The sequence below is a fragment of the Protopterus annectens genome, chromosome 14.part0 (genome assembly GCF_019279795.1).
Source record: "Protopterus annectens isolate FY-2018-M chromosome 14.part0, PAN1.0, whole genome shotgun sequence".
In the NCBI taxonomy this organism is placed as follows: Eukaryota; Metazoa; Chordata; order Ceratodontiformes; family Protopteridae; genus Protopterus; species Protopterus annectens.
In genome coordinates this window covers 1,157,447,889-1,157,474,737 of record NC_056748.1, presented here as the reverse complement: position 1 = coordinate 1,157,474,737, position 26,849 = coordinate 1,157,447,889, and the positions used below count along the sequence as shown (strand labels likewise).

At 39.3% G+C, this 26,849-nt stretch overlaps 1 protein-coding gene across 4 annotated transcripts in view; it reads right to left on the bottom strand.

The window, feature by feature from the left end:
* Positions 1 to 26,849, bottom strand: part of TBATA (thymus, brain and testes associated) — a 692,576-nt gene that overhangs the window by 78,393 nt on the left and 587,334 nt on the right. For all 4 annotated transcript variants that reach the window (XM_044056960.1, XM_044056961.1, XM_044056963.1 and 1 more), the window contains one exon: positions 15,871 to 16,035. In XM_044056960.1, coding sequence (XP_043912895.1) covers positions 15,871 to 16,035 — 165 coding nt within the window. The remainder of the gene's footprint in view (positions 1 to 15,870; positions 16,036 to 26,849) is intronic.

Below are 26,849 nucleotides of genomic sequence, written 5' to 3'. Positions count from 1 at the left end.
CTGTTGTTAGCCAGTGTAGTGCCTGTTCGGGGTGTGCATATAAATAGTTCTTACTCATGGCTAAGTCCTCGTGCAAAGATGCTAATACTTTTAACCAAAAGTTAGGTACTGCATCTGGACCCGAGGTTTTCTAGTTAGAGGTTTTTCTTAACTTTGCTTCAATCTCTCTGGCTGTTATTTCATCCCCTTTCATATCCTGCACCTTTAAACTTCTTATTCTTTCCTTTACTTCTATCTATTTAGCATCTTTGTTATGTTCCACAGGCTCTTCATAGATACTTCTCCAAAATGTATCTACTTCCTCTTTTTTTGGCGGTCGTTCAATTCCCTTTACCTTATTTCCCAATTCTCTATAAAGCTTTTTTGGGTCATCAGTAAATTGTTTATTTTGTACCTTTCCCTTATTTATCTGTGTATCTTCTACGTTTTTCCGCCTGTGCTGAAATTTTTAGTTTATTTGTGATAGAGCATGATAGAGCCTGGTCTGTTCTAATACTGTGCATTGCTTTAATCACATCTATCTTTCTTAGTATTTTTGTTGATCTATTCCCTCTTCTATAATCTTCTAACAGTGACACTTCTTATCTTAGTTGCTTTATAGTTTTCTCTATTTGATATGTCCACAATGGTATTTGATTTCTCCCCTTCCTTTCCCTCACTACCCTGTGATCTTGTGGTAGAACTTTATCAGTTATTAATTTAGCAGCACAGTAATATATTCTGTTTACTTCTGTTATATCACATGTTTCTCTATAGACAGTCCTAATTACTGCATTCATTTGTTTTATCAAGCTTTTGACTTTTGGGGTTTTATTGACCTTCTGCAGTCTATTCTCTCATTGATCTGAATACATCTATCCATATCCATTAAATCAAGCAACTCTTCTCTTAGCTCATTTTCTTTCAAACCTGTTTTCTGTTTCCTGTGGGAATTCTATAGAAGGTTCTATAGCATCTTCCTGTGGCACATTCTCTTCAATTTCATCCTGTGTCACTTGTTGCTCTGTCATTACTGTTCGGCATATATTTCTCAGAAGTACAGGCAAACACAGGAGGACTATGGCTAACCAAGTTCGCTGATGACTGCAACCTGGGAGCCATAATTGACTCTCCAGCTGACACTGACATCCTTCAAAAAGGCCTAACTGAGACAGACACCTGGTGTCAAAGTCATGGCCTCAAGCTAAATGCCAAAAAATGCATAGTCATCCCATTTGGGAAAAACAGAACACCTACGAATTACCACATAGGCGGCAGCCCCCTTAATACAGAAGAGGTAATAAGAGATTGGGGACCCAGGTAGATAGTAATCACTCCTTTGACAATCATATTGCTAAAGTAGTTAGGAAATCCTTCTATGTGGCCCATCTAATTACTAAGGGGTTTGCATCTAGAAATAAAGAGGTTATAGTGCCCATCTACTCGTCACTCATCAGACCCATCATAGAGTACAATGCTCCATTTGAGATGTACCTCACAAGACACTTCCAACAGCTGGAAAGACCACAAAAGCACCTCACCAAGAGGATCACTGGAATCAAATATATGTCCTATGCAGCCTGACTGAAAAAACTCTGGCTGTACTCAGTGGCATATTGCTGACTCAGAGGTGATCTCTGCCTGACTTACAAAGCCATGTCCAACTCAGAATTGATGGACATGCTCCACCTAAAGAAATCCAAGTCACTGCGAGCCACGCACTCTAGTGAGCTAAACCTCACCACAACAATAACTAGAACATGCTGGAGGGATAGATTCCTGTCACAGAGACTCCCCATGCTTTGGAACAAAATTCCTAACTACATTAGGCAGAGCCCCTCACTAACACTCTTCAATAGAAGCCTTGACGAGTGGATGGGCAACAGAAAATACACCCCTGGGATCACTTCATTGGCTTTTCTTGACAGAGGCTCAGTTAATTAATCAATGGGGTGGTGAAAGCTGACACACTCTGGCAAGGCTTATAAATGCTCTCGGGCAGATAGCCTAGTACCTACCTATGAACCTATGAACCTATATAGGAACTCACTGGCCTATCACTCCTCAACATTGACTGCATCAGAGTTTCCACAGTTTCCTGTTCCTTTCCTTGCTGTCTAGCTTCAAGTGAACGTTTATACTGGTTTCCTGTGGAAGGCGCCAAAATATCTTGATAGGGCACCTGACCAATTGCTTCCTGTTCCACTGGTTTCCCCTTAATTTGGATATCCATTGGTCTGTCCTGTTGTGGTGCTTTCTGCATTTGATTTTCTACACTGAATACTTCTCTTTGCAGCTGCTCCATAACCTCAGTTTCTATTTCTTTGACTTCTCCATTACTAATCTCTTTTTCTACTTTTCCTCTTAATCTCCATATTTTTTGCATTGTAAAGTTTTCCATATCCAGATTCCTTTGCCTATATTTTTCTTCAAATATCTTTAGTGCTGCTCTTTTTGTATTGGTTAGTTTTGTTTTCTCCTTTGCATAAATATTACACCACATTAAATCTCTTTTCCTTTCCCATGTCCATATTTCTTCTTCACGTGTCTCCTGATCTTCTTGCTTCTCCTTGTTCTGGGGACTCATTCCATCATGCTGTGATGTAACCTGTGTTAGACCTTCTACATTAAATCCTTCACTTCGCAGGAACTCCGTAACTTTAACTTCTATTTCTTTAACTTCTGCTTTACTAATCTTCTTTTCTTTTTCACATTACATCTTTGTGATATTATTTTTTTTATTGTGAAATTTTCCATATCTGGATGCCTTTGCCTATTTCCTTTGAATATCTTTGAGATTGCCTTCTCTGTATTAGTTAACTTGGCTTTCTCCTTTGCATAAATATTGCACCATATCAAATCTCTCTTTCCCATGTCCATATTTCTTTTTTATATTTTTCAAATATCTCTAGGTTTTGTTGTTTATATTTTCGCACTTCCTCAGCTGCTTCTTTTTCCAAACAGATCAAAGTTTCTGGACCTGTCTCAGTTTGGATTTGTCAATGGCTGGTCATGCTTACTCAGCCTACTGAACCTTTTTTGAAAAAGTCACCAAAGCAATGAGTGTCGGTATAATGTTACACACAGCAAACCTCGACCTGGCCAATGCTTTTGACATACTCTCTCACTCAGGCATAGTAAAAAAACGAAATAATCTGGGAATAAACCCCTATGTCATTCAATGGATTGCCAACTTGCTCACAGGACACAGGAAATCAAAATAGGGAAATTTACCTTCACAAAGAGACGGGTCACCAGTGGAGTCCCCCATAGCCCTGTGCTGGGACATCTCCTGTTTGGCATCTACTTCTCTGAGGTAAAGGCCAGTACCAATGGACTTTGGGTGATCTAGTTTGCAGATGATTACAAGCTAAAAACAGCATTGAATCCCCAAATAAATTAACCATCCGTCAGGAAAATGTGTCCCAAATAATTAACTGGTGCCAAAATCATGAACTGTAACTAAATGCCAAAAAGTGCATTATCATATCCTTTGGGAAGTCATCTACACTGGGGAGCTACCACATTTACAAACACCCTTAAGAACTGACCCGATTGTTTGGGATTTGGGAAGTTATGTGGATAGTTACCTAACTTTCAACCAGCATGTGTCCATTGCTGTAAGAAAGCCCTTCTGTATTGCACACTTTATAAAGAAAGGGATTGTGCCTAGATCTAGGGATGTCATTGTCCCCCTTTACTCAGACGTGATTACGGCAGTCATTCAGTATAATGTTCCCTTTGGCATGTATTTGTCCTGACACATGCAACAATGGGAATGCCCATAGAGATATATTACTAAAAGGTTATAAGGCCTAAGCAATATGTCCTACATGGACCAATTCAAAGCCCTGTCACTCTACTTGCTATCCTACAGACTGCTAAGAAGTGACCCGTGTCTGGCATACAAGGCTTCCTCTGACATAATAATCATGAATTTAGTGTACATAAGCAAGTCAAATGGTATCAGAAATACTCAATCTAGGTATCTAAACCTCTTCTGTAAAAGGAACGGAATATTTTGGAGGGATACATTTATCTCACAGAGGATATTGCTGCTTTGGAACAGACTTCCTATCCACATAAAACAAAGCACATGCCTGTCCATATTCATACACGACTTGTATATATGGATGAGAAACAGAAAATTTACCCCAGAACTGCCCCTGTACTGTGGTCAGTGACAGATCTTAAATGCTTTATCCATTGCACGGGTCCCTTCAAATTATCTATGGCATAATCCCAGTTATTCTCACTAGAGGTAATAGGTCATTATCAACCAAGGGATGGGTAAGGCCAACTTAACACCAAATGGGACAGATTAATTCAAGCAGTGAAAGGTAAACTAGCTAGGCTTAAAATGCCCCACAAGAGCAGCTAGCCCATTATTAACATATGAACCTATGGAATATACCACCAAAAGCCAGGAAACAAACACAATCTAAAGCTCCAGAAACATAAAGCGTGACAGACTCTCTGGAACACAAGTCCATGCTTATTTTAAATATTAAAACACACCAATAAGCACTTTCGTCATCCAATCACAACTTCATCAGAATAAAAAAATACTGCAAAGCCAAACTTAAATAGTTATGGATTAAATCATTCATGTAACCCCCCCCCCCCCCCCCCCACACACACACACACACGCAGATTCCACTTACATTTTTAAAAATACAGGAGTATTTCACTCACATAAAACTAGCAGTGTACTTATAAACAAAAGAAACAATAGATTCAACATTTTTGAAAAATCATACAAGCTAATAAATGTTGTACATCACCAAGTCTCCTAATAGCATCAACAGTAATAACTATTATATAACTATTATGTAACAAAGCAACATCTTGTTCATATAAAATAAAATGAGAAAAGGAAAAAAAAACGAGAAAAAAAGCATAGATTTAACTAACTGGTACATGCAACTGTCAAATATTCCTTTTCATGTGTTTTCATATTTTTTCATATTTTTACTATCATATGGAATATTCTAAAAAATCCACAAAAAATAATACGATAATTTAACCATAGTATATTAATATTTGTATTTAAAAATCCTTTGCCTTGCTTTTGCATAGAAAGTATATGCAAAGGAAGCCACACACAAAAGAATTGTCAACTTAAAAAATGAAACTATAGGGCTGTAGCCTTTTGCCACTGTGGATCATCTAACTGTTGCTGGACTATGACAAATGAAGATGGACATTGCTCATGAGCCATTGCTTGCTTCACATAGGAGGACATCCGAATGGAGAGGGGATGAAATCACCAACAAAAGCAGAGTAATATTGCTAAAACTGGAATGCATCCTGATGTTTTCGTTAGGTCCTTTTGTGGTAGACCCTGTTTTCACAAAATCTCACCAAGATGACACTGATATATTGACTGTATTTTTATATTGCATATATCATTTAGAGAGGTAGGTTAAAAATAAAGACAGCTGAGTGCACAGGTCATAGGATAAAAAAAGTTCCCAGTCCTGGTGTACTCACTGGTGCCAAGACTAGAAAAAAAATGGCAACATGGAATCTTCAAGACACAGAAACATTTCTACAATGGGGTTAGGCCACGCTAAGGGTGAGAATCCTCCCCCATTGTAGAAGGAAGTAATAGTCCACAAAAATCAAAAAAACTGATAGGGTGGACTGCTGTGGATATGGAAGTAATTATGTATTGTTACTATTATGCAAGAAGCACAGAATTTTCAGATAGAAGATATTCAGAAAGATTAAGAGACAAATTAGAGGAAAGAAAAATATTTGTACCAGAAAAACGGTCAAAGGTTTCAAATAAAAATGCATGTTTATTAATACAACAGATCCATGAAAAATATTACACAAAGAAACTTTGGGCTACCTAGAAAAAGAAGTGACAAAGGAAGTGCAAAAATATAAACAACAAAACCCAAATATTTTTGAAAAGTATTAAAAAGAAACATGAACATGGACATGGAAAGAAAAAGAGATCTGATATGGTGCAATATTTATGCAAAGGAGAAAGACAAACTAATCAATACAAAAAAAAAAAAAAAAAACAGTTCAAAAGATATTTCAAGAGAAATACAGGCAAAGCCATCTGGATATGGAAAATTTCACAATACAAAAAAAAAATAAAAAAACAGAGGAAATGTACAACAGAAGATTAGTAAAGTAGAAGTTAAACGAATAGAAACTAAAGTTATGGAATATCTGCTAAGTGAAGGATTTAGTACAGAAAGTCTAACAGGTTATGTCACACATGATATAACAAATAGAACAATGAGTCCCTAAATTAAGGAGAAATAGGAGGAACAGCAGACATCTGAAGAAGAAATATGCACATGGGAAAAAAGAGCTCTAATATGGTGCAATATTATGCATAGGAGAAAGCAAAATTAATCAATATTAAAAAAACAGCACTAAAGATATTTGAAGAGAAATATAGGCAAGTGAAATACAATATAAAAAATAAGACAACAAAGGTGGAACGTAGAACAGAAGATTAGTAAAGCAGAAGTTAAAAAAAAAAGAGGCTGAAGTTATGGAATACCTGTGAAGTGAAGGATTTAGTGTAGAAAGTCTAACACAGGTCATATCATAGCATGATGGAACAACAAGTCCCCAAAATAAGCAGAAACAAGTGGAGCAGGAGACATCTGAAGAAGAAATATGGACGTGGGAAAGAAGAGAAAGGACATGGGGAAGAAGAGAAAGGACGTGGGGAAGAAGAGAAAGGACATGGGAAAGAAGAGAAAGGACATGGGAAAGAAGAGAAAGGACGTGGGGAAGAAGAGAAAGGACGTGGGAAAGAAGAGAAAGGACATGGGGAAGAAGAGAAAGGACGTGGGAAAGAAGAGAAAGGACATGGGGAAGAAGAGAAAGGACATGGGGAAGAAGAGAAAGGACGTGGGAAAGAAGAGAAAGGACATGGGGAAGAAGAGAAAGGACGTGGGAAAGAAGAGAAAGGACGTGGGGAAGAAGAGAAAGGACGTGGGGAAGAAGAGAAAGGACGTGGGAAAGAAGAGAAAGGACGTGGGGAAGAAGAGAAAGGACGTGGTGAAGAAGAGAAAGGACTTGGGGAAGAAGAGAAAGGACGTGGGAAAGAAGAGAAAGGACGTGGGGAAGAAGAGAAAGGACGTGGGGAAGAAGAGAAAGGACGTGGGGAAGAAGAGAATGGACGTGGGGAAGAAGAGAAAGGACGTGGGGAAGAAGAGAAAGGACGTGGGGAAGAATAGGAAGGACGTGGGGAAGAATAGAAAAGACGTGGGGAAGAAGAGAAAGGACGTGGGAAAGAAGAGAAAGGACATGGGGAAGAAGAGAAAGGATGTGGGAAAGAAGAGAAAGGACGTGGGGAAGAAGAGAAAGGATGTGGGGAAGAAGAGAATGGACGTGGGGAAGAAGAGAAAGGACATGGGGAAGAAGAGAAAGGACGTGGGGAAGAAGAGAAAGGACGTGGGGAAGAAGAGAAAGGACGTGGGAAAGAAGAGAAAGGACATGGGGAAGAAGAGAAAGGACGTGGGAAAGAAGAGAAAGGACGTGGGGAAGAAGAGAAAGGACGTGGGAAAGAAGAGAAAGGACGTGGGGAAGAAGAGAAAGGACATGGGGAAGAAGAGAAAGGACGTGGGAAAGAAGAGAAAGGACATGGGGAAGAAGAGAAAGGACGTGGGAAAGAAGAGAAAGGATGTAGGAGAGAAGAAAAAGGCCGTGGGGAAGAAGAGAATGGACGTGGGGAAGAAGAGAAAGGACGTAAGAAAGAAGAGAAAGGACATGGGGAAGAAGAGAATGGACGTGGGGAAGAAGAGAATGGACGTGGGGAAGAAGAGAAAGGACGTGGGAAAGAAGAGAAAGGACGTGGGGAAGAAGAGAATGGACGTGGGGAAGAAGAGAAAGGACGTGGGGAAGAAGAGAAAGGACGTGGGAAAGAAGAGAAAGGACATGGGGAAGAAGAGAAAGGACGTGGGAAAGAAGAGAAAGGGCATGGGAAAGAAGAGAAAGGACATGGGGAAGAAGAGAAAGGACGTGGGGAAGAAGAGAAAGGACGTGGGGAAGAAGAGAAAGGACGTGGGAAAGAAGAGAAAGGACGTGGGAAAGAAGAGAAAGGACGTGGTGAAGAAGAGAAAGGACGTGGTGAAGAAGAGAAACGACGTGGGAAAGAAGAGAAAGGACGTGGGAAAGAAGAGAAAGGACGTGGGGAAGAAGAGAAAGGACGTGGGGAAGAAGAGAAAGGATGTGGGGAAGAAGAGAATGGACGTGGGGAAGAAGAGAAAGGACGTAGGAAAGAAGAGAAAGGACGTAGGAAAGAAGAGAAAGGACGTAGGAAAGAAGAGAATGGACGTGGGGAAGAAGAGAATGGACGTGGGGAAGAAGAGAAAGGACGTGGGAAAGAAGAGAAAGGACGTGGGGAAGAAGAGAATGGATGTGGGGAAGAAGAGAAAGGATGTGGGAAAGAAGAGAAAGGACGTGGGAAAGAAGAGAAAGGACATGGGGAAGAAGAGAAAGGACATGGGGAAGAAGAGAATGGACGTGGGGAAGAAGAGAAAGGACGTGGGAAAGAAGAGAAAGGACGTGGGGAAGAAGAGAAAGGACATGGGGAAGAAGAGAAAGGACGTGGGGAAGAAGAGAAAGGACGTGGGGAAGAAGAGAAAGGACGTAGGAAAGAAGAGAAAGGGGAAGAGCAGGAAACAGTGGCAGTTTGGATGCAGGCAATGTGGTGAAGTGATGGGCTAATGAGCTCCAGATGAAAGAGCAGCATATGAAGTAGGGTACATTTGAAGAGGATATGCCACAGGAAGATGTTCTGGAACTTTCCGTAGAATACTCACAGGAAATGGAGAGCAAAGAAGGTGCTCTCAGTTTAGAAAAAAATGGTTTAAGGGAAGAGTTGCTTGATTTAATAGAGATGGGTATACATATTAAGACAGATGAAACAAATAGATTACAGAAAATAAATAAGACCCAAATTGTTAGACGTTTGGTAAAACAGATGAACACAGTAGTTAAGACTCATCATTATCATCTTCTTTCGGCTGTTCCCGTTAGGGGTCGCTACAGCGGATCTTCTGTTTCCATTTCTTCCTGTCTTCTGCATCATGCTCTTTCACACCAACCGCCTGCATGTCCTCTCTGACCACATCCATAAACCTTATCTTAGGCCTTCCTCTTTTCCTCTTACCTGGCAGCTCCATCCTTAGCATCCTTTTCCCAATATACCCAGCATCCCTCCTCAGCACATGTCCAAACCAACGCAATCTCGCCTCTCTTGCTTTGTCTCCAAACTGTCCAACCTGAGCTGACCCTCTAATATACTGATTCCTAATCCTGTCTATCCTAGTCAAACCCAGTGCAAATCTTAACATCTTTAACTCTGCTACATCCAGCTCTGACTCCTACCTTTTTGTCAATGCCACCATCTCCAACCCATATAACATAGCTGGTCTCACTACCCTCTTGTAGACCTTCCCTTTCACTCTTACTGGTACCCGTCTGTCACAAATCACTCCTGACACTCTTCTCCACCCATTCCACCCTGCCTGTACTCTTTTCTTCACTTCTCTTCCACACTCACCATTACTCTGAACTGTTGATCCCAAGTACTTAAACTCATCCACCTTTACCAGCTCTACTCCCTGCATCCTCACCATTCCTCTACCCTCCCTCACATTTACACACATACATTCTGTTTTAGCCCTGCTGGCCTTCATTCCTCTCCTCTCTAAAGCATATCTCCACCTCTCCAGGGTCTCCTCAACCTGCTCCCTACTCTCAGTACATATCACAATGTCATCTGCAAACATCATACTCCACGGGGCCTCCTCTCTGATCTCATCTGTCAACCTGTCCATCACTACTGCAAATAAGAAAGGGTGCAGAGCTGATCCTTGATGTAATCCCACCTCCACCTTAAATGTATCTGTCACTCCCACCGCAGTCCTCACCAATGTCACACTACCCTCGTACATATCCTGTACCACTCTTACATACTTCTCTGCCACTCCCGACTTCCTCATATAATACCACAACTCCTCTCTAGGCACCCTGTCATATGCTTTCTCTAAGTCCACAAAGACACAATGCAACTTCTTCTGACCTTCTCTGTATTTCTCAAACAACACTCTCAGAGACTATTAAGAGAAATTATTGTGACATAACAGAAATAAACAGGATATATTAATGTGCAGTTAAATTAGTAACAGGTAAAGTCTTACCACAAAAAACATAAAGTTATAATGGAAAGGAAGGTAAGAAATTGCCTCCATGGAAGCATTGAACAGAAAAAACTATTAAACAATTCAGACAAGAATTATCATTATTAGAAGAATATAGATGAGGGAACAGATCATCAAAAATACTTAGACGTGGTAAAAGCAACACACAGTATCTGAACAGAATACATTATTGCAAATAATAAACTAAAAATATTTGCACAGGCAGAAAAAACTTAGTAGATAAGCATAGAAAGTGCAAAATAAGGAATTCAACAACCCAAAAAATGTTTATATATAATTTTTTAAACAAAGTAAAAGGAATAGAAACACAAGAAGAAGAGAAGAAATAGACACATTTTTGAGAAATATTTATGAAGACGTCGTGGAACATAATAAAGATGATGAATTGATAGAAAAATAAAAAGAAACAGTGAAGAATTTAATGTAGAGGTTATGAAATCAGATGAAGTAATGGACAGAGAAACTGAAATAAAATGAACAAAAGCTCCTAAATGGAAAACACCATGCACATATTTAGTACCTAGCTTTTGGCTAAAAGTATTAACATCTTTGGTATTGCTTTCCTTCTCTGAGCCTAGAGTTTTCAAAATATATTCATTTGGTTAGATACTTGGGTAGGTGAGCTGGTCCTTAGACCATTTTCAGGCCCAACCTAAGCCAAAAATGTAGAATGACATTTAACTTTCAACGTACAGGTACATATATACGTAAAATATCAACTTCACATACAATCTGACAAATTTGTATATATATATATATATATATATATATATATATATATATATATATTACTGGCTTTATGACAGACACTATTTTCACCAGTAGTACAAACAGGACTGAGTCAGTTCAATATGCTGCATATTGGAGATAGTTATAATATCAGAATTAAGAAAGAAAGGGAAGAACTTAGTCTTAATTATTGAAATATTTACATTTATACTCACGCATGAGGTAAGTTTTTAACTGATACTGGAATAATTTAAAGTCCTTTGATTTTGTTAATTATCAATAAGGGAGTTCCAAGAGGACAGTGTTAAGTCATCAAATGTATTTTTAGTGGTGTCAAGAATGTAAGAGAGTCTCTGTAAGTGCAGCTAGTTTTGATGTCTTAGATTATATTGGGTATGTTGGATCAGCAAGATATTCTTTGGCTGTCGGCAGAACCTATACTAGCCGTTCAAATTCTTTTCATGCTGCTAGACTCTGAGTTACTAAAAAAAGATTCCTTCTCTAGTCTAGCATTTCTGCTTTGGAGGAGAAGTGCCATGTTGTAATGCATTATCTACATACACAATAACAACAACAACAATATATAAATAAAAAGGTCCATTGTCGAATCTGACACTCCTTCCTTCTCTTTTAAGAATGAGCAACAGGTCTCTAATACTGTCACACTAAATAAAAGCAAAAAAAACAAAGAGCCCTCCATCTCTCCTCCTTGCCCTCAGTAAATTAAAACAGATCTGCTAATTGCACACATGACACCTTGCAACCAGGGCTGCTGCCCCCTTTGTTCCACCCCAGTGACAAAGAAGACGCTTTTACATGTTGTTGTTGCGGTTTGGAATTAATTATATTCCTCTTTATTCATCTCTTTGGTATTGCCATTTTTGTTTGACTAGGATAAACTGGGGATATGACAAAGACTTTGCAGTTTTATTAGCATTTCAAAATGTGTATTAATTTTGAGATGTTGAATACTACAGTGTACATGGTGTGAACCTACTTTATTGCAGGCAAAGATAAAACACTTGTTATTTACAATCCCTTACTATTTTTACAATGTATTGATGTATCCATATTTTCTAGACTTCCTGGCCTCCCTCATGGCTTGTAAAGTGTTTTGCATGCAGTGAATATGAAAGGCAGTAGGTTAAAGCAAAGTTATCTGGACTTTATCCTCAAGAAAATGCTATAATAATTATAACTGGCAACTATTAGGGTTACCTTCACTCACAAAAAAAAAAAAAAACATTGAAAGGAAATTAATTGTTTAAAGATTCCAATATACTTTATTTTTTAAATGTTTTCTACAGTTCTGATAACATACCAGGAGCTGTATGTCTTCACTCTGTTTACAAAGCAGTGCCTTAATTCCTACATCAGTATACTCATTTGAATTCATAAGTTTTGTACAACAAGTATACCTGAAACAAGGCTATCAGCTAGCATTAATCCCAGACATGTATATATCTTCTTCTTCTTTCGGCTGCTCCCGTTAGGGGTCGCCACAGCAGATCAACTGTTTCCATTTCTTCCTGTCCTCTGCATCTTGCTCTGTCACACCAACCATCTGCATGTCCTCTCTCACCACATCCATAAACCTTATCTTAGGCCTTCCTCTTTCCCTGTTACCTGGCAGCTTCATCCTTAGCATCATTTTCCCAATGTACTCTGCATTCCTCCTCAGCACATGTCCAAACCAACGTAATCATGCCTCTCTGGCTTTGTCTCCAAACTTTCCAACCTGGGCTGACCCTCTAATATACTTATTCCTAATCCTGTCCATCCTCGTCACACCCAGTGCAAATCTTAACATCTTCAACTCTGCCACGTCAAGCTCTGACTCCTGCCTTTTTGTCAATGCCACTGTCTCCAACCCATATAACATAGCTGGTCTCGCTACACTCTTGTAGACCTTCCCTTTCACTCTTACTGGTACTCGTCTGTCACAAATCACTCCTGACACTCTTCTCCACCCACTCCATCCTGCCTGTACTCTCTTCTTCACCTCTCTTCCACACTCACCATTACTCTGAACTGTTGATCCCAAGTACTTAAACTCATTCACCTTCGCCACCTCTACTCCCTGCATCCTCACCATTCCTCTATCCTCTCTCTCATTCACACACATATATTCTGTCTTAGTCCTGCTGACCTTCATTCCTCTTCTCTCTAGAGCATATCTCCACCTCTCCAGGGTCTCCTCCACCTGTTCCCTACTCTCACTACAGATTACAATGTCATCTGCAAGCATCATAGTCCACGGGGACTCCTGTCCGATCTCGTCTGTCAACCTGTCCATCACCATTGCAAATAAGAAAGGGCTCAGAGCTGATCCTAGATGTAATCCCACCTCCACCTTAAATGCATCTGTCACTCCCACTGCAGACTTCACCGCTGTCACACTGCCCCCGTACATATCCTGTACCACTCTTACGTACTTTTCTGACACTCCCGACTTCCTCATACAATAGCACAACTCCTCTCTAGGCATCCTGTCATATGCTTTCTCTAAATCCACAAAGACATAATGCAACTCTTTCTGACCTTCTCTGTACTTCTCCATCAACACTCTCAGAGCAAACATTACATCTGTAGTGCTCTTTCCAGGCATGAAACCATACTGCTGATCACTAATCATCACCTCCCTTCTTAACCTAGCTTCCACTACTCTTTCCCATAACTTCATGCTGTGACTGATCAGTTTAATCCCTCTGTAGTTACTACAGCTCTGCACATCACCCTTATTCTTAAAAATTGGTACCAAAACACTTTTTCTCCATTCCTCAGGCATCCTCTCACTTTCCAAGATTTCATTAAACAATCTAGTTAAAAACTCCACTGCCATTTCACCTAAACACCTCCATGCTTCCACAGGTATGTCATCGGGACCAACAGCCTTTCATTCTTCATCCTCTTCATAGCTTCCTCCTTGCTAATCCACTGCACTTCATGATTCACTATCCGCACATCATCCAACCTTCTCTCCCTCTCATTCTCTTCATTCATCAACCCCTCAAAGTACTCTTTCCATCTGCTCAACACACTCTCCTCGCTTGTGAGTACACTTCCCTCATTATCCTTTATCACCCTTACCTGCTGCGCATCTTTACTAGCTCGGTCCCCCTGTCTAGCCAATTGGTACAGGTCCTTTTCTCCCTCCTTAGTGTCCAACCTTTCATACAACTCTTCATACGCCTTATCCTTAGCCTTCACCACCTCTCTCTTTGCCATGCATCTCTTCTCCTTATACTCGTCTACTTTCTTCATCTCTGACAATCCCACTTCTTCTTCGCCAACCTTTCAGACATGTATGTGTATATATATTTCTTCAAAATCTGCAGACTTACACCACTTATGGAAATATCTACCCTCTTGTAAAATGAACTAAATGGCCACATCACAGTATGCGACTTTCTACAAGTCATGACGCATTTACTTTAAGCGATTTATTTTTTCTTGGGAAATTATAACATGATAACGGGTGACTCCTTATATCAATAAATTCATTTACTAAACTTCTGGAAAGCTGTAAAAACCCATGTTAACATCACAACACACTGGCATATGTATTGTCCTACTCTTCCTAACACAAGTATACACACTATATATGTCACAAAAACCTTAGTGTGCAAAAAATATAAAAGACCGAGATACCTTAATCTTTATATCTGTTGACTATTCCATATCTACTGTGTATAAAATAGCCTCATGTTGCACACCACCACATAAACAAATTTGTTTAACTCCTAATATTTTTTTATATTGGCATATTATTATATATATTCAGGGGTTATATTTACAGAGATGCTGCAATCCATGCCATCACCATAACTTATGTTCCAAAGGGACTGAGTAGCAACATACTTCCTACCTGTAATACCTCTTATTTAATTATGAGTAATGAAGTATGAAGGAACAACAGGATGGGGTTTGGAACAATATGATTTCATTTAGCACGCTAATAAAGCAATAACTGGATTAAAATCAACCCTGATGGAGCCGTATTATCTCTCCAGCATCTGGGGATTTATTCTGTGTAATAATTCTCTCTAGTAAATAGGATCATAATACTGTCAGTACATTACATAACCAGATTCAAGTTAAAATGAGAAGAACAAAAAGGAATGCAGGAGGGAGCATTGAGTAACCTGGAGATGGGGAACTTGTCTATTTTATATAATGGGAAGTGACCCAGTACAGTAGGTGGGAGGGAAAGGTACAGAATTCTTTGCAAAACAATATGTAGTCTAGTCACCTGGAAGTGTGAACATTAGCTCTAGATGATTGTCACTGTTGAAATGACACCTCAACTCCATGTGCAAACATGGAAAAAAGGGGTTGCAAATGGATGGATGGGGTTCTGCCTCTCACATGTACACAGCACAATGAGTAACTCTCTTACTGTTCAGCCTTATTAAAATAAAAATGTAATATGGCACTGATATCTTATATGTGGATACTTATTTCTCCAGGCAGAGTCTGCATGGTGAAGATACATTTATTAGCTTCTACAGAATTTTTAGAAGCCTTTACAACTTGAAAGACTTAACTTCAGTTATAGACTGCAAGCACGCTTTCCCAACAAACATATTTTAAAGGGACATTATTTTTAAGTACAGATAATAATAAGGGGTAGGTGAGAACTGGTAGGATTCTGTTGTAAAATAAGCAAATTATCTAATGTGCGAGCTGTAGAGGGAGGCATTAGTTTATTGTATGCATTTTAGAAACCACAACACTGATATGGAATTCTGATTTCTTTTCATTTACTTACAAGCTCATGTTAACTAACGCAGCACTGTCATGTGAGACGTACACCGCAAAATTAAATCTGAAACAGACAAATATAAATCTGAGCTTTGTCACTACACAAACCAGTGTTAAAAATGCACTGAAATCTATTTGCCCTTTTAGTGAAACAATGCAGCCTCACTAAAGAAAAGCGAAAGTGTTGTATTACCAGCAGTTCCTGGTCCAGCATGGGAGTAAAGCCTTGTGTCTTCTTATTCCTAGCATAGTTTCGTGATGCTTGGCGAGAACCCTGACGACTTCCAAGTCTAGAGGATGGTGGAATGATGCGACCAGTTTGTGCTGAGTACTGAGTTCCTCTCCGAACTTCTTTCACCTGTTAGAATCCAAGAAGATTGTGTTGGAAAATAAAATTTTTTTGCCATAGAATGATACATTAACACACATATTAAGTGTTTTTCAATATTTTTAATATTCTGTTGGCTGGTAAGTATCACACTTTTATCATGTACTATGTTACAATACCTAAAGCATTCAGTAACTTTCACTTAGGTACGATGTACTACAGGTATAAAATACAAGGCTTTATGTTTTCAAACTTGTTGCACATGCTACTGAAACAAAATCCAGTACATTTAACTGCTAGAATTGTATTCATAGCAATGAATCTGGCAGTTGGTGCAGAAGTTAAGGCTGTGACCTGTAGTTTCTAAGGCACAAGGCTTAATTCCCTCAGCCCTTATTTGCCTACTAGGTGCCCTTGAGAAAGCCACTTAACAAGATGTTGCTCCAAGGTTGCCCCTGAAAAGGAACTGCATGTCCAGTGGGCTTACCTGGGTTAACAAATATGATTATTATTTATTACTAATATTGCAGCTATAAATTTCCATTTTGTAATCATACTTTGTCATCCACAATAAATTTCATTTGAACATTTATGCATCTCCCAAAATGTTAAACTCTACACATGTACAATAAAATATCAATATAGTTGTTGCCTCAGCAAAATATGAAAAGTTTTTTTTGTTGCTGTTGTTTCTATAAGGGGTAAGCTGTCCCATTTCTGAGCAACAAATGTGCAGATCTAGGTTGTCAGCACTACAGCGGACAGCTGCAGACCTGTTTTGAATACAATAAGTCATATTTTGAGAAACACTCGATGGATGAACGTAATTGTTAGCAAAGTGACTTTACAAACAGTATATAAAGTTCCTTTGATGACAATGGTACTCATCCATCTACCAGTACAGATTTTTTATGAAGAGAAGTTACCTACACTTTATTCTTCTAATCCAAAAGGGCTCAAACAAGAAGATACAATACGGGTCCAAACTATTGTTTCAACTTTTCTCATTTGTCCTGAACTATACAACTTTTCAGGATGGATAGATTAGCTTGTTATAAGACATTCAATGGGTCTGTTACTTTATTCCAAAATTGTACATGGAAGATTTAGGAACAATGCTTCTCCCACTCCAAACAAGAACCTTTAATTTGTTTTTATTTATTTTTTTTTAATTTTTCAAATTCAGTGAAATGAACTGTCTGTGTAGCAGGACTCAAAATAATCTAGCACATCCCCCTCATGTCCTCTGAGTTGGCAGCATTGGTGTTAGAGTGCAGAATTCACTCCTAATATTTCCTAAGCTGGCAGCAGAGTTATTTATTTATTTATTCATTCATGCACATTTGCTGACCAGTAGAGTCTGAAAGGGCTGGTCACCCCTTTTCAGTGGAACCCCAGGGGAAAAAACTAAACAATTAAACTATAACAAATATATGTACATTTGAAAACAGTCATAATAAAATCACGTATAAAAGGAATAAAAAAGGCAATAAACATTGTATAAATTGATGAATTGCAATCAGCATTCTCAATATAGAGGATTATGATCAGGCTATCAGTCGTAATGAGCACATTTGTTTTGCGAGATGGATGCAAAGAAATTCACCTCAACAGCAAAGAATCCATGTCAAGAACACACAATTCTTCATTTTGATTGGAGATCCAGTCATAATTTTTTGCACTGCATGGGAATTTATCTTCCCATGTACTACTAGCTAGTCAAAAATAAGATTTAAAAAAATGCAAAGTGCTGTGTTGGCTCTGAAAGCCACTAAAGTGGTGGGGAAGTGGTTGACATCCTTATACATTCCCTGTCTATGTGAAACAGTTTAATTCAAAGTGCATGTGTACTTTACAGACAGCAGGCAGAAATTGGAGTTGAAACTAATCCTTTTCATGCCCTACTGCTATTTACTGGTCAGCAATACCTTCATTTAGTGCAGACCTGACCTGAACAACATGGAAGGGGTGCTTAACAATTGTTAACCACACCACTAATCATTGTTAAGGTCGGCTGTTGGTGTATAGCAGCTCTGAACCAGGGTATAATTTAGCTGGCTTTTCAGCACAATCGGGCACCCATGCACTACCCATGTATATATATATATATATATATATATATAGAGAGAGAGAGAGAGAGAGAGAATGAGCTAATGGTTTTAAGCAAACAATTTAACATATTTCAATATCTGACATTAGTAACAGATCCTCAAAAGAGTTAAATGATCAGAATTACTTGGCATATTGATAGCATGTTTCTGGCAGGAGAACAAAAATGTGTTATTCTCAGAAATATAGTTTATTATATTAGTTATGGTAGTTTTGTACAGCAGTAAGTAATATTTTGTTATAGATTTTTGGTAGGTTTAGTTGTTGGTGTAGAAAACAAGAAGCAAAGCCTGACTAGTCTGGTCTGTAAAGCTATGGAGCATATTATCATGGAACTCATAAACAAAGACATTGGGAGCCTCCAGACACTGGACCCTACCCAATTCGGCTTTGTTAAGGGCAGATCTTGCCTCTTAAACCTAGTTGATTTCTTTGAAACAGTTACCAAAGCCATAGATGAGGGCAAGGTAGTCCACACAGCCTACCTGGACCTTGCAAAAGCCTTCGACACAATTCTCCACTCGGGCATCATAAATAAGCTTACCAGCTTAAATATCAACCCCTATATCACAAGATGGGTTGCAAACTGGCTCAGAGATAGAACCCACATGGTCAGAATCGCAGGTGCCATGTCCGAATCCAAACCAGTTACAAGTGGCATCCCACAGGGCTCAGTTCTGGGACCTCTCTTGTTCGGTATATACTTTTCTGAGGTTCAGGCTAACACGGGGGGATTATGGCTGACAAAGTTCGCAGATGACTGCAAACTGGGGGCCATAATCGAATCTTCAGCTGACACAAGCATCCTCCAAAAGGGTCTCACAGAAATGTATGCTTGGTGCCAGAGCCACAGCCTCAAGCTAAATGCTAAAAAGTGCATAGTCATCCCCTTTGGGAAAAACAAGGTGCCCACAAATTACCATATAGGTGGTAATCCATTAAGTACGGAAGAAGTAATTAGAGATTTGGGGACCAACGTAGATAGTAATCTCTCCTTTGATAATCACATTGCCAAAGTGGTTAGAAAGACCTTCTATATAGCCCACCTTATCACGAAAGGGTTCGCATCTAGATCAAGAGAGGTCATTGTGCCCCTCTACCCGTCACTCATCAGGCCCATAATTGAATACAATGCCCCTTTTGGGATGTACCTTACCCAACACCTGCAGCAACTGGAGAGACCCCAAAAGTACCTCACCAAGAGGATCATGGGCTACAAACAGATGTCCTATGCAGCTCGACTAAAGAAACTCCAGCTCTACTCAGTTGCTTACCGCCTACTCAGAGGCGATCTATGCCTGACGTACAAAGCCATGTCAAACCCAGAATTAATGGACATGCTCCACCTCAAAAAATCCAAGTCCCTTAGAGCTACACGCTCCAGGGACCTAAACCTCAACACAAAAATAAATAGGACATGCTGGAGGGACAGATTCACTTCACAGAGGCTCCTCTCACTCTGGAATAGAATCCCAATTCATGTTAGACATAGCCCCTCGCTAACCCTCTTCAAGTGAAATCTGGACGCATGGGTGGGAAATCGCAAATTCACCCCTGGGATCTCTTCTGTGTCCCTATTAGACAGAGGCACAGTAAACTAATCTTAAAAGGGTACCTTCTGTGGCCCACTTTACAGAGTCACAGTAGGCTAGTCTAATAGGGAGGCGGAAGCCAAATACACTCTGGCTAGGCTTATAAATGCCCTAGGGCAGATAGCCTAGTATCTACCTATGAACCTATAAAGATAGAAACAGGACGAGACACTCAGTTGAAGATGGCTGAAACAGAACAAGTTGCTGGGTTTTTAAGTTTGTGAGGTTAAATTGCTGGGTTGGTAGGTTTGTGAGGTTAAATTGCTGGGATGGTAGGTTTGTGAGATTAAATTGCTGGGTTGGCAGGTTTGTGAGGTTGAATTCCTGGGTTTGTAGGTTTGTGAGGTTAAATTGCTGGGTTGGTAGGTTTGTGAGGTTAAATTGCTGGGTTGGTAGGTTTGTGAGGTTGAATTGCTGGGTTGGTAGGTTTATGAGGTTAAATGCATTGTTCAGCAGTAGTAGCCTTAGGAATGTTAGTGATGAGAGTTAGAATTAATAGTGTTTTTACTAGTTACTGAACACTAACTGTAACTGATATAGTAGCAGTACCAGCTGGTAGCCATTTTAGTGTTTAGTTACAAATACTGTCTTTTTTAGTGTATGTGAATTTCTGTAGGTATATAATTATATAGATCAGCAGCAGTGATAGAATACATAAAATCTCATAATGTTTTTTCAGTGATTGTTGATTACATTTTTTATCTAAGGATTGAAAGATTTTATGTCTGTACTAAGCTGTTTATTTTATTAGACATCAGTGCAGTTTAAACAGTATGTTGTGCGTGACCTGTAGTAAGTTGATTTCTAATCCATGTGGCAGTTTTCTTTACCTATGTTCTATTACAATAGTACAGTACAGAATGTACCCCTAATGTCAGGTAAAGCAGCAACACTGGTTTTATAGAGCAGAGTGAGCCCCTAATGTCCACTACACTACATCAGAGGAAGGACCCCAAATCCTGCTAAGCTTATAGCATTAGTATTACAGAGCAGACAAAAGCCCTAATGTCTGCTGAGAAAACAGCAGTGAAATTACAGTAATTTATCTCCTAATTTCTGCTGAACTAGCCACATTAGTATTATGTGTGGAATGAACCCCTAATACGAGCAGATAAAGCACCATTGGTAATAAAGTACAGAGTGAACCCAAATGCCTGCTAAGTCAGCAGTGTCAGAATAAAGCTACAGATTTATCCCCTAATTTTTTTTTATAATTTATTCCCACTGAATGCTGATCATAAGCCCCTTTCCAGCCAAATGGCTATAAATTCCCCCTTAGTGGGTCAAGCGGTTACCAGAAGGGGCTATCATTAAGGCAGCATAAGGGTGGTTCATGCTTTTTATTCTTGTGTTTGGCCCTTCTGCCCTGCGCATGCTCAGTTATGCTGAGGAAAGTGGGACATGCAATGCATTGTCCATGTCATTGGGTTCCCTATTTCTGCAAGGGACATAAATCAGCAAGTAACCTGAAAACATAGGAGGTAGTCACCAGTCTCCTCTGGAGAAATCTAAACATCCTCATATGCTATGCAAGCATGAATGATGCCTACCTCCATCAGAAAGAGTTGAGAGGGGTCACACCCTTTCAGTCCTGTTCCTACCTGCCTCCCTGACTTATTCAATGCCAAGGCCTCTAATCTAAACCTGGTAATCAGGGTTGCAGTCAAGGCTTCATCCTTCTGTGCCTTGGAGCCAGGCAGTGTTGACCCCTAATATCTGCTGGGCCACAGTAATGGTATTTCACTTCAGAAGGATCACTTAATGTCAGATCGCCATTGCACACTCCAAAGTCTAGGCTTCTTAGCAAACCTTTGTTACTATCATAACAGGTAGCAGTTCTGTCTCCCTCTTTTTTCTTTAGTGTCAGTCCAACTGCATCACTTACTTAATTACCTGTAGGAGACTTATGCACACTTAACCACAGACCGCTCTTGGTGGTTCTTTGGTATTACTCAAGAAAGATATAGAATTTCATAGATTACTTAGGAAAGGGAGGAAACACGCAGTATTTATTAGACAGCAGAAACAGATATAAGTGGACCTTTGGGCAGCATTGCCAAATTCCATGCTCTCTTCTATACAAAATATTACTAGTAAATCTGCATTTGTATTTCTCTAGATGGATTGTAAATATTTGTCTACTCAAAATATTTATTGTAAAACAAGCCTTTACTGTCCTTTTATCTAACTGCAGTGTAAATAGTTTGTTTTTCTGACTAGAGGGATATCTCAGAATATCTGATGTACTAAACTGTTGCCCTTATGGGCCTGGGTCATGGCTGAAAATGGTCTGGTAACGACATCACTTACCTGGTTATCAAATAGTAATCAATCAATCAATCAATCAATCAATAGAAAAAATAAACAAACACACAACACTACACTGCATTCATACTAAAAATGGATTCATATGGTGACCCTTTCCTGATGTCATTGCAACCTTGCAATCATTCATATGTCAAAAATACCCTTTAGGTTTAGCCACATAACAAACAAAATAAATAAGTTTATTTTATATAAGGCAGAGTACATAATGGTTGTCTCCTGTAGAAAACAGACACAATGCACTGCACTTACTTTAAACCTTTTATCATGTCATAAATAATATCACAATGTGAAGTGCTTTAACAATTGTTTCTCTGGCAGAGTGCCAAGCCAACGGAAGTACAAGAGAAGAAAGATATTGATAAGCATTGCACTTACAATTAATAAATAATTTAACAGTAACTCGTAAGAGATGAGAACTTAGGTCTTCTTTAGAAAAAATAAAAAAAAAACACAGTTCACTCATATAGAGTGGATTCAGAAGGTATGTGCTGTGAATGCCTCTGCAGATTAGTAACAACTTTCTCATGGACACGTTACAAAGGCTAATACAGTTTTAAGATATATTTTAGTTGCATCACAATAACACAAAAAGGACATTCTTATCTTGTATTTCAGTCACCAAACTAAAAAAAAATATACATACGTGTGTGTGTGTGTGTGTGTGTATATATATATATATATATATATATATATATATATATATATATGGGTCTACTACTAATGACCGACACGACGATTCCCCGACAGAAAACTCACCGACGCCAGATGACCGACAACACACAAACCCGACACAAACCCGACAACGCAAAACACCGAACACCATTACACCGACACACGGAACGTAAACAACACGCGACACTACATAGCATACACACTAGCCCTGACCCAAACCCTAACCCTAAGGTCCAACACTATCGCACACTTCACCTACCTGCACCCTAACCCTAACTCACTTAACCCACCCCTAGCCCAAGCTCCGACACTAACGCACACATCACCTACCTGCACCCTAACCCTAACTCACTTAACCCACCCCTAGCCCAAGCTCCGACACTAACGCACACTTCACCTACCTGCACCCTAACCCTAACTCACTTAACCCACCCCTAGCCCAAAGCATACCTCCGACACGAACACACACTCACCTTTCCCACAGCCTAACCCGACATCCCACAATCTCGAGCACTTACCTGACCGCTCCTAACTCCGTCACCATCGCACACTTACCGCGTCGCGATCGCACATTCCCTTGTCGGTCTTTCCGCTGTCGGCAAATCACCCTGTCGGTACACTTACCTGTCGGTCATCTGGCGTCGGTGAGTTTTCTGTCGGGGAATCGTCGTTTCGGTCATTAGTAGTAGACCCATATATATATATATATATATATATATATATATATATATATATTTGCCCCCCATACCCCCCTAACTATATATACCAACTCCAGGGTCACACGACATTGGGGAGGGGGACAAATCCCTGTTATTTGCCTTGAATACTGGTTTTCAATCAAATGAAATTTTGATCAAATAAGTTTAGGTCAAATGGTCTTTCGCTCAAATGAAGTAGACCCATATATATATATATATATATATATATATATATATATATATATATGTATATATATATCAGATCTGGAGAAATTTTAGAAATACGTGACTAAATGTTTTACGTGAAGGATGTCATGACATTCTAAGTGCTAGGAATGTGTTTTTTATCTTTATGCATTATTACTTGTCCCTCAGTTCCTGGAACTTGTGTTATTTAATTTCTTTTTTTGCTGAATCATTTATTTCTTTGCTGAACATTTTATGGATCTGGAACATCCTTTTAAATTAAATAGAACTCAACCTCTTTATCTTATTGTTGTTTAAATATAGAAGAGGCAATTGAATTATGGTTTAGAAAGCTTGTCTTTGGCCGGTTTATGTTGGAGTAAACAGTCATGAAGTTGAGTGAAAGTGATTACTTTAGTGGACAACAGATTTCTGCTGAAAATAACTACTTTTACTGCACGCTGGATATGTCTTTGGTTCAGCCAGTGCAGAACTCTCACAATAGAACTCATTTCTCAGTGATTATGTGTGAAAATTCTTCACCAAACTTAAGCTCCCTGCACGAGAGATATGGGAGGTTTTGCTTCCTGCTTAAAATTGACCTTGGATTACCATTTCAAATTCCAGTGTTCAAATGCAAGTTTGGTTTGCTATAGCATCATTCTCATGTGTGCCACAGAACTCAAACAATTTAGATCCATTTTTACCAAGGAAGCAAATGTTTATATAAACGTAAAGATAATATTGGCAGACAGCATGCTTGCTTGAGTTCCCTAGACGGATTTCTGAAAAATGGACTGGTACAGAGCACAGTTCTAGAGACAAAACTTGGAAACAGATATGACATGCAATAATATGCATATATAAGCTACAAGGAGGAATACAACAGAGTTGAAATAAGTGGAAGAGATTATGTGTCAGAAATGCCATCCTTCTGGACAAATAGTATTTCAAAATGTCAGTGTTACATAGATTTTACACTGTGCATTTCTAAACATAGATCACAAGGATGTAACAATGATTAACTGGGCAATATAAATAGACACAGGCCCAGATTTTAAATGATGAATGTTTTGCATTAAGTTTTCTTCTACAACTACTGGTAATCATCCCTCTAATCATCTCACCAGATGTTTCCCTAATCCTTGTCACCACAACATGGCCATGACAACTCATTGTTGGCAGCATGAATCCATGAACATCCTGATGCTTCAGAGTAAGTGGTGGGACTTGAGTAAGAAGTCATCATCCTCGGCAGGTAAAACTTGCAAAAAGTGACAAGCCTACCTTCCCCAGTGACACAGGACATTCACTGAACTTTAGTGTAAAACAGCCTTTTACTTTGTGGCACTTAACCCCAGGATTTCTGCTTAGGCCACTATCTATGTACCATGTAAACTCTTCATTACCCACTTCCAGTGGACATCCCTGTAGATGTGAGTACCACACCCTTGATTAGAGAGGAAGAAAAAAAGGCCTCTAGCGGGATTAGTGTCATCTCTGGGTCGTCCAAGTTTGACCTGATCTGCTGTCAAATTCACTTATCCCAGCTATGATTTCAGTGCTGTACCATGTCAAAATCCTCTAATTCACTTATCCCAGCCACAATTTCAGTGCTGTACCATGTCAAAATCCTCTAATTTACTTATCCCAGCCATGATTTCAGTGCTGTATCATGTCAAAATCCTCTAATTTACTTATCCCAGTCATGATTTCAGTGATGTACCATGTCAAAATCCTCTAATTCACTTATCCCAGCCATGATTTCAGTGATGCACCATGTCAAAATCCTCTAATTCACTTATCCCAGCCATGATTTCAGTGATGTACCATGTCAAAATCCTCTAAGTCAGCAGATTGACTGTTGAACAAAGGATGTTCAAAGAAAACCTAAACATGGATAATGCCTACCAGGAAGGCAGATATGTTCATCCTGCAACACCTGAAATCTCACAGGAGATCCTTGTTACCCTAATGACAGTATTTAGTAAGAGTATACAGAAAAAAAAACATCTATGTCTCCTCACAGTTTAATTTCTCCAAGTCTTAGTTCTTGATCAGGGATTTATGATGTCACAGAAGAACAACAGGCAATAAGGAAAAAGAATAAAAAGCTAAGGCTTTGAGAGATCCCACGCGCAGTCCTCATAAACTAATGTTTTTCACAGATGAATTTCGCCAAAATAATGATGATCTGAATGCGGATAATTATATAAATATAGAAAATACTGCTTTGTGTTAGAAGTAGCAGCTTTCCTAGGCCTAAAATGAATTCCAGAGCAGGAAGTCAAGCCAGCAATGAATGCAGTATCCATGTGACAGTTATAGGAAGAGAAAGTAAAAGCTATAATGTAATTTCTATGGTGATACAGTTTGACTAATTTGTACCTTAACCACTGGAAAAAAAGGAGTCATTAACTGTCTTCGATGTGTACCTATCTAGGTATGACATCTACTTACACAGTATCTTGACAACACTTCCAGGACATACTTCTTTCCTCATACTGAGTTATTTCCATATTAAGTACTAGATTCCTGGTCTTCCTTTTTGAAAAGATCTGTTTTGCTTGGCTTTAAAATTCAAATGGTAAAAATACCAAAGCAACAATGTAAGCAAAAACAAACAATAAAAAAGTACATCAAACATTAGATAGAGTGGCACTGGTAACTTCAAAGCAAAGGGTGGGGGTGCTGCTGCAGGAAGCAATTGGATGAGGGTCTATTAGTACATGTCAATGACAATTACCTGTAATCAGACAACAGATGTGGTTGCTCACTTTCATTTGATGTGCAGTCAGCTAGGCCAGCCTTAGGTGAAACACACCCTCTCTGGTGGCTTAGAGGTAACTTGCTGTGGCTATGGTGTGCAGGGTCTTGGGTTCAAGACTTGCTAGGGCTGATTATTTAAAACATGCTGGAGGGATAGGTTCCTGACCCAGAGACTCCCCATACACTGGAATAGACTGCCCATACATGTCAAGTAGAGCGCCTCATTGGCCCTCTTCAAAAGGAACCTTGATGATTGGATGGGAGATAGGAAATTCACCATGGGGATCATGTCAGTCACCCTGCTAGACAGGGGTCCAGAGAAGTAAATATTGTGGGAAGAAATATCTAGGGAATTGTTGTGGCTAGGCTTGTATAGTCCCAAGGGCCGATAGCCTAGTACCAACTTATGAACCTATGAACCTGTGAAGTAAAATGAATTCATGGATCTCTCTGATGAACATTAGTTCCCCCCCCCATATTTCTGCAGTGC